Source organism: Rissa tridactyla, chromosome 9 (assembly GCF_028500815.1).
Source record: "Rissa tridactyla isolate bRisTri1 chromosome 9, bRisTri1.patW.cur.20221130, whole genome shotgun sequence".
Lineage (NCBI taxonomy): Eukaryota > Metazoa > Chordata > Aves > Charadriiformes > Laridae > Rissa > Rissa tridactyla.
The window spans coordinates 43897849-43910180 of NC_071474.1; the positions used below are offsets into that span (position 1 = coordinate 43897849).

Sequence of the window (12332 nt, forward strand, 5' to 3'; positions counted from 1 at the left end):
GGGCGGGACGGATCGGGCCCCGCCCGCTGCTGCTCTCCGGGTTTCGATGCCCGCTCGGTGTGTGGTGCGGCGACACCGCCCGGTCCCTCCCCAGTCGCCGGCGGGGCCAGCGGGAGCCTCTCGCCCCAACCCGGCGCCGGGCTCCGCCGCGGCGCTCCCGGGTGAAGGACCTCCCCCGGTGCTCTCCCGCCGCCATCGTCCCCGGCGGTTTCCGCCCGCGCGGGGCGGAAGCGGTCACGTGCTGCCGCGGGGCTTGTCGGGAAGGGGGCGGCCTTTCCGGTCCCTGCGCGGCGGCGGCGGCAGCACGCGGCGCGGCCATGGCGGACGGGGACGGTGCGCAGCGGAGGGGACCGGCGGCGGGGGGGGGGGGCGCCTCGCCCCGGGGCCGGGTCGCGGTGTGGGTGCGGGGAAAGAGCAGGGGCTGGGGGAGCCCCGGTGGGGCGGCGTGAGCGCGGGGCTGGGCACCGCCGTGGCGCCACGTGGGTGGGTGGCGGGCCCGGGCTGGGGCCTGCCCGGCTCCCGGGGCGGCGGGGACGCTCAGCGTGTCGCTCCCGCAGGTTTCAGCGTGAAAAAGCGACGGAAGAAGGAGAAGCGGGCGCTCCCCGATGAGGATGTAGCGGTGAGCGCGGGGCCGCCGGCCCGGCGGGGGCTGCCCGGGGCTGGGCTCGGGGAACCGGGGGGGTTTCCACGGACCCCTCTGTGGCGGCACGGTGGGAACCTTCGTGGGGCTGGGGCCGGTCCGTGGGGCATGGGGGTAGGGCGGGGAGTAGCAGTGCCTCGCAGAAGCCCTGGAGGAGCTTCCCTCCCCCCGCCATCACCGGAGGGAGCGGAGCCGGTCCGCGGGGGGGAGGCCCCGCTGGTGGCGGGGAAAAGCCGCTGCTTTGGGGGCGTCTGAGGGGCCGCGTGGCAGCGGGCAGGAGCCCGGGCCTCCGAGTTTCCCTTCTCTGATGTCTCCTATCTTCATCCACCCCCCAGGAGATTCAGCACACGGAGGAATTCTTCATCAAGCCCGAGTCCCGCGTTGCCCAGCTGGACACGTCCCAGTGGCCCTTGCTGCTGAAGGTAAACGGGTTACAGACAACCTTGTGGCCACCCCTGATCCTGCTCCTTCTTCTGTCCTGCCTCGCTCAGTGCAGGCCCGTGGAGATGCTCAGCTCCTCCTCTGCGTAACCCTCCTGCTAAGAAGCAGCACGTGTGACACGCAGCAGAGGGAGACCCTCTGCATGCAGAAATCACATTAGAAAATTTATCTAGCAGTATCATTTGCACGCCTGCATTCGAAGTTTATCATCTTCAGTAAAGACCCCACCAGACTTCTTCAGATAGTTATGTCTGACGGTGGTCTGTGTAGACTTCTGAGTTGCTTGTGCTGAGTTTCGGGGGCACGCGGTATTTATCCTGCATTTTAAAGGTTGGTATTGTGCTGCTTGGCCATCTCTTTCAGCGCAGGATTTCTGTTTCTTTCTCTTTCTGTAAAACATTGTTGTGGTTTCATTGTCAGGTCATTTTCATTTCGAAGAGGGTCTTTCACATAAATGTACAAATCAGACGTTGTGTAACTGGGGAGATGTACTGGGGCAAAGTGATGCTGAAACCAAGGTGAGCTCAAGAACACTTGTAACTTTTCCTTGCATTTTGTAGAACTTCGACAAGTTAAATGTGATGACAGCACACTACACACCGCTTCCTTCTGGCGCTAATCCCCTGAAGAGAGAGATTTCTGACTACGTTAGGTGAGTGTAATAAGGGTCAGAGTGGTTTATTTTTCTTGCACAGTTAATATCTTCAAAACATTTTCTGTTCTGGATTCCCCTTGTACCTCTCTGCTGGACTCGGTGCCTTGCTACTAACCAGTAAATGTCTAAATAGTACCTGCTGGTCACTTTCTGTGAAGTTTGCTTTGTTCTGGGGTTGTGGCTGGTCTCTGGACGGACATGCAAACACTTGAGGAATTCCCTGTGGTCTCATGGAAAGTCCTTTGGCCTGCTAGGCTTTGAGACTGCTCAGAGTTTGTTTGTAGTATTTAATTTGACCTAAGTACAGAGTAGTGATGAGCTGTCTGGGGAGAAGAGAATTCTTTGACCATGGAATATATCACCTGCTGTGCACAGAGCAGCTTGACGTGTGCTCACTGAGAGCAGCTGTGAGGTTCATCACTTATTTGCCTGGGTAGAAATACGTTTCTTTGCAGCTAAGAAAAATATTGCCAAAGTTCTTACGCTCTTGCTGTGTTTGCCCTGATGCTTAGCTCCTACTCTCTTGTCATCTTGCACTACAGGTCCGGCTTTATTAACCTCGACAAACCTTCCAATCCATCTTCCCACGAGGTGGTTGCATGGATCCGGCGCATCCTTCGAGTAGAGAAGACTGGTCACAGTGGCACTCTGGACCCGAAGGTGACCGGGTGCCTCATTGTGTGCATTGAGAGGGCAACACGGCTGGTCAAATCTCAGCAGAGTGCAGGTATGTTTATTGCCCAGGACCACTTACAGTCTAAGCGACTGGGGAGCCGTGGAGTTCTTTTGGCGACAAAATGGAGATTTCCAGCCTTTGAAAGGGCTAGTCTTGGTCTTCAGTGCCTTGTGCTTAAGGGTTGCTCATCCTTCTCACTCCAAGCTGGTGAGGGTGCGTCTGTGCTGTCACAAGTTGGGTTTTTCTTGATTGCTTCTCTGGGGCTTGTACCGTTTTAAGTCGGTGAAAACACTTCTGACAGACTGGCTTCATGTACTGACTGAACTTATTGGTCTCAGCCTCTACCAGCCCAGTGCAATAAAACTCAGTGAAGAAATAAATGTAGCTTAGATTTATTTTGTTGAAAGAACAACCAACTCCAGAAGAAACTGTGCGTCCTTCCTAGGGGTTGTGAAAATTTCATGGCTCTGTGGGTGTGTGGCTGTGAAGCAGTGTGGACCTTGAGGTCAACATAAAATGCAAGTGGCCACTCCTGACTGCTCTTGTCGTTCTTTCAGGCAAAGAGTATGTGGGAATTGTTCGGCTGCACAATGCAATTGAGAGTGAGGCGCAGCTTGCCAGGGTAAGTCTCGGCATGCTCTTGGCCGTGCAGGTGCTTTACATGCAAAGTGTTCAGTGTCGGTGGGAGATGAGAGCGGAGCTCAGGTGCTGTGTGTGAGGTGATGACGAAGTTTATCCATTCTCTGAGTGCAGTGGTGCTGCCCTCCTGCAGCACCCCGATTCCTGTTCTAGGGTCTGGGTGCTGTGCAGCCTCCAGAGACCCTCCAGTCTCCCAGTGTCCTACTGGGGGCTGCTGTGGTGTGTGGCTGGCTGCCTGCAGGAGTGAAGTGGTGCCGGCAGGGTTGGAGCCCCTCTTTGGTGAGGGCTCTGTCCCCACTGAGATGAGGGATGATGTCTGATCACATACTGTCACCTGATGAAAAAGCCCAGCTGTCGCTGGCAGCTGGGGTGGCATTTTGACCGCATCGCTGTCTCGGATCGACTTTATTAAATATGACACCACCAAATTATGATGAAACTTGTGGTTTCTTACTTATGGAAGCGGTCATAGTTGCCACAGACCCCAAGGCGCTCCTGTTAGGGCACAGGTGTGAGCTGTTACTTCTTCTGCTTCTACCCTCAGGCAATAGAAACTCTGACAGGCGCACTGTTTCAGCGACCGCCCCTCATTGCTGCTGTCAAACGACAACTGAGAGTCAGAACCATCTATGAGAGCAAACTGGTGGAGTATGATCCTGAGAGAAGATTAGGTAAAACAGGGCTTTCCTGCCTTCTTCCTGTTAAGCTGAGAGATGATGCAGTTTCCTGTGAAATGGGCTGCTTCCTATTCTTGGCAGATGTCTTCAAACATAAATCCTCACCACTGTCAAGCAGTAACTGCTTTATGCGTTATTTTGGTGTGCTGAGAAGTAAATCCCATCTATTTTTTATACTGCTGTGTCCTTCATTGAAGAGCCAAATGATGTCAATTAGATGGCATTAGCACTCAGCGCAAGGATGACCTTCATCTATCACCCCAGGCTGATGGCTCTGAAGGGCTGGATGTACAGCTTCTCTCTGAGGGAGTTTCTAGATACGTATTTAAATACTCTTCTGCCCTGTCCTGCCTTTCAGGTATCTTCTGGGTGAGCTGTGAAGCGGGCACATATATCCGAACGCTCTGTGTTCACCTTGGTTTGCTGCTTGGTGTGGGGGGCCAGATGCAAGAGCTCCGCAGAGTGCGCTCGGGTATCCTGGGAGAGAAGGTAGAGTGGCAGCTCTAACTATAACCAGCAAATTTGAAATTGTTAGAATTGCAAGAATTCCTTGGAACTGCGCTATTTTTACAGTGTTAAGGTATAGGTGCATGGCGGCTGGGAGGAGTTTTGTGAATAGCCCCAAAAACATGGGAGCTTTTCCCATAGACGGTCTGTAACCAAAGTGTTGAGTTCAGTTCAGGGTTTTTACCCTGTTCTGGTAATTAAACTTTGGGACAGCGTGCGACTGGGAGATGCACCACGGTGACTGAAAGTTTGTTTTATGCCACCTGTGTTTCTCAGCCTACAAACCATGCAGTGCACATGCCCCAAGTTCAGGCCTGTGAGCTGTCTGCTTAGCAATCTGCGACCGCTTGGTGTCAGGGCACAACACAGGGAACGTGCTTCGTCAAAATGAGCCTGGGAGATGCAGGCTCGTGTGTGTGGCCTTGAACACTTAAAGAGTCTCTTCAGTCTGATCGTAGCTGGATCCTGCTGCCAGTCCAAACTCCAGAACTAATTTCTTTCCTTGCAAAGCAGGAGTATCAGAGTGCAAGTGTTTCCCCACCCGTTTGTGCTCTTACCACAGCTGTAATTACTGGCAGTCTTCTGACTTCCAGATGTCGGGTGCTTACACCTGCTTCAATAATTTATTCCGTGTCACAGATTGAAGAGCTGGTTAATTTAGACTTGTACTCACTAACCTTTGTCTAGAAGTCCCAGGTATTTGTTTTAAGTTTAGCCATGTTTCGAAGTTTCATGTGGACAGACCTTATACACTACATCCAAGTGCTGTCTGCGATTAGGAAGGTTGAAGTCTTTGTCAGCACAGGGCAGTCTGACCTTAAGCTGTTAAAGGAAAGTATTCTTGCCTCTTTTAGGTTGTTTTTTTTGATGCTTCTGAGTTGGGCATCTGTTCTTCACTCCCTTTCAGCACAGCTGTTGGACTTTAGCTGTTGCCTTGTGTGTGTTTTGAGTTGGTGGCTGGTAGGAGAGTTTAGAGGGTTTGTGTCTTGGCAGGACAACATGGTGACTATGCACGATGTACTGGATGCACAGTGGCAATACGACAACAATAAGGATGACAGCTACCTGCGAAGAGTTATCCTGCCGTTGGAGAAACTGCTGACCTCACACAAGCGGCTAGTCATGAAAGACAGTGCGGTGAGTTCCTGAGATGGTGCCAGGTGACAGCCAGAGATGCAAAGTGTCCTCCTAACTTGTGCAGCAAATACAATAAATGGGGGATCAGGATCCGCATGGTGTCCCGCGCTGTTGTGATTGTGAGCTGTGTAGGACCTATTATAGGCACCACCAGATCAGCAGTAAGATGCAAGAGCCAAGAACTGAGTGGCAGAGAAGCTGCTCTTCTCAGTTTAGGAGGTGCTGATGGTTACGAAAGATCTGCCACACATGTTGTTTGCTGTGATAGGGGCTTTGCTTGCTTTTTCCAAAGCCCCCAAGTTTTATATAGTGGACAATAAAAAATAGATATATGGGGATGTTATTGCTGGGACAGTAATGGCAATGGGCAGCTAAAATATTAGAGACACTTCTTACCTTTTTTTTTTTTTTATATTCTCCAGTAGCTTATAAGCCCTCCTATTCATTCCCTACATTTTCAGGTTAATGCCATTTGCTATGGAGCCAAGATTATGCTGCCTGGTGTCCTGAGGTATGAAGATGGTATTGAACTTAATCAGGAGATTGTTGTCATCACCACGAAAGGAGAAGCTATCTGCCTAGGTATGAAACTCCTTGTTCTTCTTGTGCCCAGCTAACTGCAGAAATAACAGACTGAGTTCCAGTGAATGCACAACAAATGAGTCCCTATGTGCAGAAGTTTTAAATAGTGCTTCCTGATGGGGACTGTGGGTGAGCGTGGCCCAAGGCAGCTGGTTTTGGGCAGGACGTTAAGAAATAGCGGCTGCATCAGTCCTTGGCAAGGTGTGAAGAGTTCCTCAGCCTGGTGTCAGCTGCGTGATGCTCAGGTGCTGTGTGTGAGGTGATGATGAAGTTTATCTGTTCTCTGAGTGCAGTGGTGCTGCCCTCCTGCAGCACCCCGATTCCTGTTCTAGGGTCTGGGTGCTGTGCAGCCTCCAGAGACCCTCCAGTCTCCCAGTGTCCTACTGGGGGCTGCTGTGGTGTGTGGCTGGCTGCCTGCAGGAGTGAAGTGGTGCCGGCAGGGTTGGAGCCCCTCTTTAGGGGGGGGTCCATCCCCACTGAGATGAGGGATGATGTCTGATCACATACTGCTACCTGACACGTCACGCTTCTGAGCAGATCAGCGTAAAAGGACTTGAGCAACTACCAGCTTCTGTGAGGTGACTCGAAAGGGTGTTTTGTTCTAACCAGGGTCTTCAGAGAAGCTGTGTAGGTGGCAGGTGCTGACATACAGTACAGATGATGTGTCACGGTGCGCAGTGCTGCACAGCCTCATGCTCTGTGTAGACCCGTGGGACTGAGCAACCTTGGGAGGTGTCACCACAGCCAAGCCATTCCACCTTGTTGTTTGTACCGCCTTCACTCTGGTCATCTCAGGGACCTGGCAGGAAAAACATCGTTTATTGGTAGAATTAGTCTCCTGTAGTTTGGCTCTGCAAGGCTTTGGGAGCTGACGAAGGAGCAGCACTGCTCTTTTTTATAGTGTCGTGGTTCCTTGAGCTGCCTGGAAGGGCTCCAGCAGCTGTTCACAGAGCTCTTCCCCCATCCAGTGGTGGTGTTGGTGCTGCTCTGGGAAATAGTTGGTCTTAACTGTGTTCACTGGTCCAGAACCAGTCTTCTGGTGTAAGCTGGAGACGCCTGTGCTTATGGTGTGGTTATCCATGACTGACACACTTGCTGCCTTTGAATGTTAGTGTTAGTCCAGAACTTACTTCCAGTGAGGTTTTGGGCTGAAATGGCGCTGGTGGGGGGTGTGTGTTCCTCCTCTTTGTGCTAACAGTGAAAGAACAGGCTGGACACAGCAGGTTCCTGCATTGCTGTTGCAGTTCTGCTGTTAAAGAGTTAATGAACTCTCTGCCTGCTTCTGCAGCCATTGCCTTGATGACCACAGCAGTGATTTCTACCTGCGACCATGGCATTGTGGCGAAGATCAAGAGAGTGATCATGGAGAGAGACACGTATCCCCGCAAATGGGGTCTCGGTCCCAAGGTAAGCGGTGTGGGGATGTGGTCAGTCCCAGGGTGGCGGTGGGAGCCCGGCTGTCGGGATGTGGGACTCCAGGCCCCTCGGGCAGAGCTGTGCCTGTGTCTTCTCCAGGACCTTGGTGTAATTCTGCTGTGGTCTCCTGGAGCCACAGTGGTGGCACTTCCCAGTGCTGGTGGGAGAAAGGCTTTTCCTTCCATTGGAGCCTGGGCAGCTCTACCCAAGGCCCAGCTGGGGCTGGTGCTCAGGTGTGGGCTCCTCAGGTCTGTGCAGCACCAGCCCTCCTCCAGTAAAGAGCCAAATGATGTGAATTGGATGGCATTAGCACTCTGTGCAAAGATGACCTTCATCTATCACCCCATACTGATGGCTCTGGAGAGGCTGGGCAAGGAGTTGCTCTTCCTTCTGGTGCATCTGCAACAGCGCCAAAATGCACGCCGTCTTGTGAGACACTGTGTTGTGCCTGAAGGACAGGAGCAGTGGGAACACCCATAGTTGGGTTCCTCTCCTGTCTCAAACGTGCAGTAGCCGTGGAAATCAGCAGGTCAGTAGTGGTAGCTTAACTGCAGCCAGGCTGGCGCAGCTCAGACTTAAAACCATGTGTCAAGTTGCTGTGGCTTATTCCATTGCTGTGGTTCAGGTGAAACGTAGAAAGCCGTGGGGATGCACGCGCATCTATCTTGCAGCAAATGTTAGGTGTTGCAGGCCAATTCAAGCATGGTGGAGTCTTCAGCAAAGCCTTGCACTTGCAGCTGAAAGGGGGTCAGCTGGAATGTGGCATGTCATTAAGCTGGAGAAACCCAGTCAGAGATCTGAGCTCCACAACGTGCAGAGTTCATCTTATTCTGCTGGTGTTGCTTCCCCCACAAATTAGCCCTTGTTTACCGATGAAGATCCCTCCTGCCGGAGATTTGTAGGCTGCTGTGCAGGGGATGTTTGTGTGATTTGTTAGGAAGTCCTTGGAGAAGTGTTGAATCAGTAATGCTGTAGTTGGCTTGGCTTGTTCCTGGATTACCTCCTCTTAGGCTGAGTGGCTGAAGTCACGGGGAGGATTTCTCCTCCCTGGAGCTCCAGTCTGACTTGTTGCACATTGCTCTCAGGCCAGTCAAAAGAAGATGATGATCCAGAAGGGTCTGCTGGACAAGCACGGAAAGCCCAACGAGAGCACACCGGACTCCTGGAAGAAGGAGTATGTGGATTACAGGTGGGTACAGGGTGTATGGCTCCTGCGTGGTGGGCAGAGGGGAGGGCTGGGCTGAGTGCTGCCATTTGTGCTTGCAGCGTGTTAGGCCTGGCCCAAGGCTGTCGTCTGTGCGGACCCGTGGGGTGCGGTGGCATTTCTTGCCGTCCCGGGGAACGTGCAGCGCTGGTGGGAAAGACCCTGAGCAGACAGTTATCCCTTTCTAGCCTGTGCTTGTGGTTTTAGAGGGAGTCAGTCTGCTAAATTAAACGGGGGAGGGCCTTGCTGTTGCCCAGCCCAGCTGACCCTGGTGCAGGCTGCAGGTCTTCCCCACACCAGCCTCCCCACCCAGCGCCTGGTGCAGGTTACGGAGCCCTCGCGAGGGGGACGGGGCTTTGTACTTGTACAGAGCAGCGCGAGGCAGCGGCTGTCCTGCTCAGCCTGGGGGTCTTCTCTTTCAGGGATGCTTCCAAGAAAGAGGCATCTGCTGTTCCCCAAGCTGTTTCAGAGGTGGAGAGGGCTCCAAAAGTGAGTATCACTCGTGTTCTCTGGCTGTAAGGTTGTTTGGGCCCTGACGAAGAGTGAATACATGCCTGTTCCTTTAGGCAGTTGGTATCAGGCTGCTTCGGTTGGTTGTTTTACAGACGAAAGTGCTTTGCATTCTGTGAACCTAGTGCCCCAACGTGTGTTGTGGCTGCCTGGCCTGTGAGCTAGCTGTAGGGTGACCTGTTCAGGGTCTTACCCCGGCTGTTAGTCTCTGGGATGTTGTACTTTGGGTGAGAGTCCCGTAGCACAGTATGAGAATGAGGAGCTGTGACTCGGGGTGTACAAGCTGCAGCATCCCAGGAAATAGGTTGTATGGAGCCACAATAGAGGTTTGCGCCAGAGAACCTTTCTGGAGACTACAAACAGTTGCTATGTCCATGCAAGAGTTGCATCTAAAGTTCCCTAAGTCAGGGCTTGTGCGCTTGGAAAGGTGCAGCAGTGTTTCAAACTCTGGAGCTTTCGGGGTACAGGAAACACTGAGAAATACGGGGTGCAATTCCAGCAGAAGCAAATCCTAGACAGTGTGTGCTGGAGGGAACCCCTGGCAGTCTGTAGCTCGCCCTCCTGCTCAACGCATTGTTAACTGTGAAGTTTGAACTGGGCAAAATAGTTGCAACGGGCTTGCAGACAGTTCTCCCATCACTTTGGAAGATGGTGTGTCTGACAACACGTTCCCCTAACAGAGAAAGCGGGAGTCAGAGAGTGAAAGTGATGAGGCTGTGACCCCACCATCCCCTGACACCCCACCACCAGAGGAGCTGAGCAAAAAGGAAAAGAAAAAGAAGAAGAAAGAGAAGAAGGCCAAAGAGGCAGCTGAAAGTGGAGGAGAGCAAATAGAAGTGGTACGTAACTGGGTGCTGGCACGGTGTGGTCCAAGCACGGGAGAGATTGCTGTCTCTGCCTAATACCTCCAGGATAAACGCAGTGGCATCCTGCTGTGCATGTGGGAGGTGTCCCTACCCATGGCAGGGGGCTTGGAACTAGATGATCTTTAAGGTCCCTTCCAACCCGAACCATGCTGTGATTCTATGTCCCTAAAGTGCCGGGCTCCCCGCAGGCAGAGAAAGACGCCTGTATAGATGCGCATAGTAAACTGAATACATAGTAAACTCTATAGTAAACTGAACTGGTTGAGGGTGGTGGGAGATCAGGCAGGTGAGGCTTGTGGGGGTGGATCTGCAGTAGGGCAGGGATGGGGTGAGCAGCCATCTGTGCCCCGGGGCAGCTGGTGGGTACGCTGTTCCTGCCAGGCCACCTCTGTGCTCTGGTGCCCTGTAAGGGGCCCCGGCGGGAGGATGGTGCTGGCGTTCAGTCCGTGTGCTTGAGTGCTTGCATGGTGGTGAGGGAGGATTGTGGCCGTGGGGAGCTTCCACTGCGTCTGGAATGGGGCTGTTCCTCCGGAAATAATCAGTTGGGGAATTCCTTTTTGATCCCTTCCTGACCTCTCCAACCCCTTTACAGACTAGTGAGACCAGCACCAAGAAGAAGAAGAAGAAGAAACAGAAGGAGGTAGAAGAGAGCTCAGAGTAAGCGACTGGATCTGTCCAAAGCAGGCGACCTCGTCGGTAGGGAGGGAGGAGTCAGAGGCCTTGAGAAAAAGAGGACTGGCTGCATGGCAGAGGGGCCAGCAAGCTCCAAGCTCCTTTTCTGCTGTGTATGTGAGTGAGCGGGTGTGTGTGCCCAGGATACGCCCTGCTCGGGTACCCCTCCTCATCCTGTTTTAAGGGTCGCCAGAGGAGCGGGGTGCCTGACTGCCCCTGCACTGGATTGCTCTCTAAAGCTGAACACCGCGATGCCAATAGAAGTGGTATCTTCAGGGAAGCTGTAGCTCTTGGTGTCTCTGTTTTCACCTTGAGACGGAGGAATAACGTTTCTCCCCCTCCTGTCCTGCCTCTTTCTTCCTTTTCTTCCAAGGTTGGAGCTGTTACCTGACAGTCGCAGAATATGCTGATATCTGGAGGACTGGCTTTGTCACAGCCCATCTGAGATGAGGACAGTCAAATTGGTCATTGGAAGGGCTCTGGTTTGTTTTAACCTGGCCATATGCTTGGCTTGACCTTCAGCTAGATGAGATCTAATAGTCCACCCAGATATTCTCAGTACTTTTTTTAACTTTACCATGAAAGGATTAGAACATTAAATTCCTTCATTTTGCTTTATAATGTGGGGAGCTGCTTGTTAGTTGTCAGCTGATCCCTAGACCCAGTGACTTTGTCAGCGTGTCCCTCTTGCTGGCTCTTTCCTCTTCTCTACCCCGTTGTTGGAATGGGACTGCGGCGCTTCAGTTGCCTTTTTGGTTTTGGCATCTAATGTGCTTTGAAGACTGGAAGTGGGGATGCTGCTGGAGGGGGCAGAAGCAAAGTGACCACAAGGTGGCTGGTCTAAAGGTTTTTCTAAAGGGCTGTTGGGACCGGAGTCCTCGTGAGGAAAATATTGGCCAGAGGTAGCTTTGTAAGGAGCACTGGGTGTGGGGCTTGAGCAGTTTCAGAAAGATTTGTCCTAATTTCCTTGTCTGGGGTGTCTTGCTGGGGGCAGGAGGTCTCTCCTCTGTCACAGGGTAGTGCTGAATCAGGATTTTAGCCCTTTTTAATGGGGAATGATTCGGGCTGGTTTGTTCTGAGTTTCATCCCTGCGGAGATTCTGTAACGTTTGTCTTAGCCTCGTGCATTGTTTTTATCTTGTCTGACTTTTCTCCTCTCCAATACTAGAGGTACATGCAGGCAGTGGGCCCAGCAGCTGGTGGCTGTCAGAACCTGAGCAGAAAAAAAAAAAAGTCCATTTTTATTTACTCTGTTTTTTACATAAAAATAAAAGCCCTATTTTTGAATGGGTGATTTTTCTTGCTCGTCTGGCTCCCGGAAGAGGTCAGTGGTCTGTTCGCAGGCAGGGGAGGCAGCTTAATGCATGTGCACGCTGCAGCTGGGCAGGTAAAGGGCTGCCCCTTCCACCCAGCCTTCCTGCTGCTCTCCTGACGAAGCTGCTGGTGCTGAGAAGTGGTCTTGGTGACATGGACCATCACTACAGGGGCCTTTGTTGCTGGTGAGGACAAGTGCTTAAGTGCCACGCTCCACTTTGGTAAAACCCACTGGGATGTCTGCCTGGAAGTTGGGTGTTCTCTTTCCTCCTTGGCCTGCGCTGGAGCGAGCTGCTGGGGAGGTCTGGTGGTGGCTGGAGGGACGGTTTGGTCCTGGGCTGCCTAACCTGCAGTGTGTTAGGGTCAGGGAGGTGGGAACAGACTTCCAGCTGTGAGC

General features: G+C 52.8%; 1 protein-coding gene and 5 non-coding genes across 6 annotated transcripts; all 6 read left to right on the top strand.

The window, feature by feature from the left end:
• The first annotated feature begins 231 nt into the window (after positions 1-231).
• DKC1 (dyskerin pseudouridine synthase 1) lies at positions 232-11908 on the top strand. Its single transcript, XM_054215596.1, has 15 exons — positions 232-333; positions 558-619; positions 976-1062; positions 1642-1733; positions 2279-2463; positions 2970-3034; positions 3596-3722; positions 4087-4217; positions 5229-5372; positions 5834-5954; positions 7243-7361; positions 8456-8559; positions 8997-9063; positions 9765-9923; positions 10543-11908. Exons 1-15 carry the CDS (start codon positions 318-320, stop codon positions 10609-10611), a joined length of 1548 nt encoding a protein of 515 aa, XP_054071571.1. The 5' UTR covers positions 232-317; the 3' UTR covers positions 10612-11908.
• On the top strand, positions 3127-3375 carry LOC128915388 (small nucleolar RNA SNORD17). The gene has a single exon (XR_008468628.1). It is a non-coding gene; the product is annotated as a small nucleolar RNA SNORD17 (small nucleolar RNA).
• On the top strand, positions 3927-4002 carry LOC128915380 (small nucleolar RNA SNORD83). Its single transcript, XR_008468620.1, has one exon. It is a non-coding gene; the product is annotated as a small nucleolar RNA SNORD83 (small nucleolar RNA).
• LOC128915385 (small nucleolar RNA SNORA36 family) lies at positions 4386-4520 on the top strand. The gene has a single exon (XR_008468625.1). It is a non-coding gene; the product is annotated as a small nucleolar RNA SNORA36 family (small nucleolar RNA).
• On the top strand, positions 6209-6457 carry LOC128915387 (small nucleolar RNA SNORD17). Its single transcript, XR_008468627.1, has one exon. It is a non-coding gene; the product is annotated as a small nucleolar RNA SNORD17 (small nucleolar RNA).
• LOC128915379 (small nucleolar RNA SNORD83) lies at positions 7652-7727 on the top strand. Its single transcript, XR_008468619.1, has one exon. It is a non-coding gene; the product is annotated as a small nucleolar RNA SNORD83 (small nucleolar RNA).
• Positions 11909-12332: the final 424 nt, after the last annotated feature.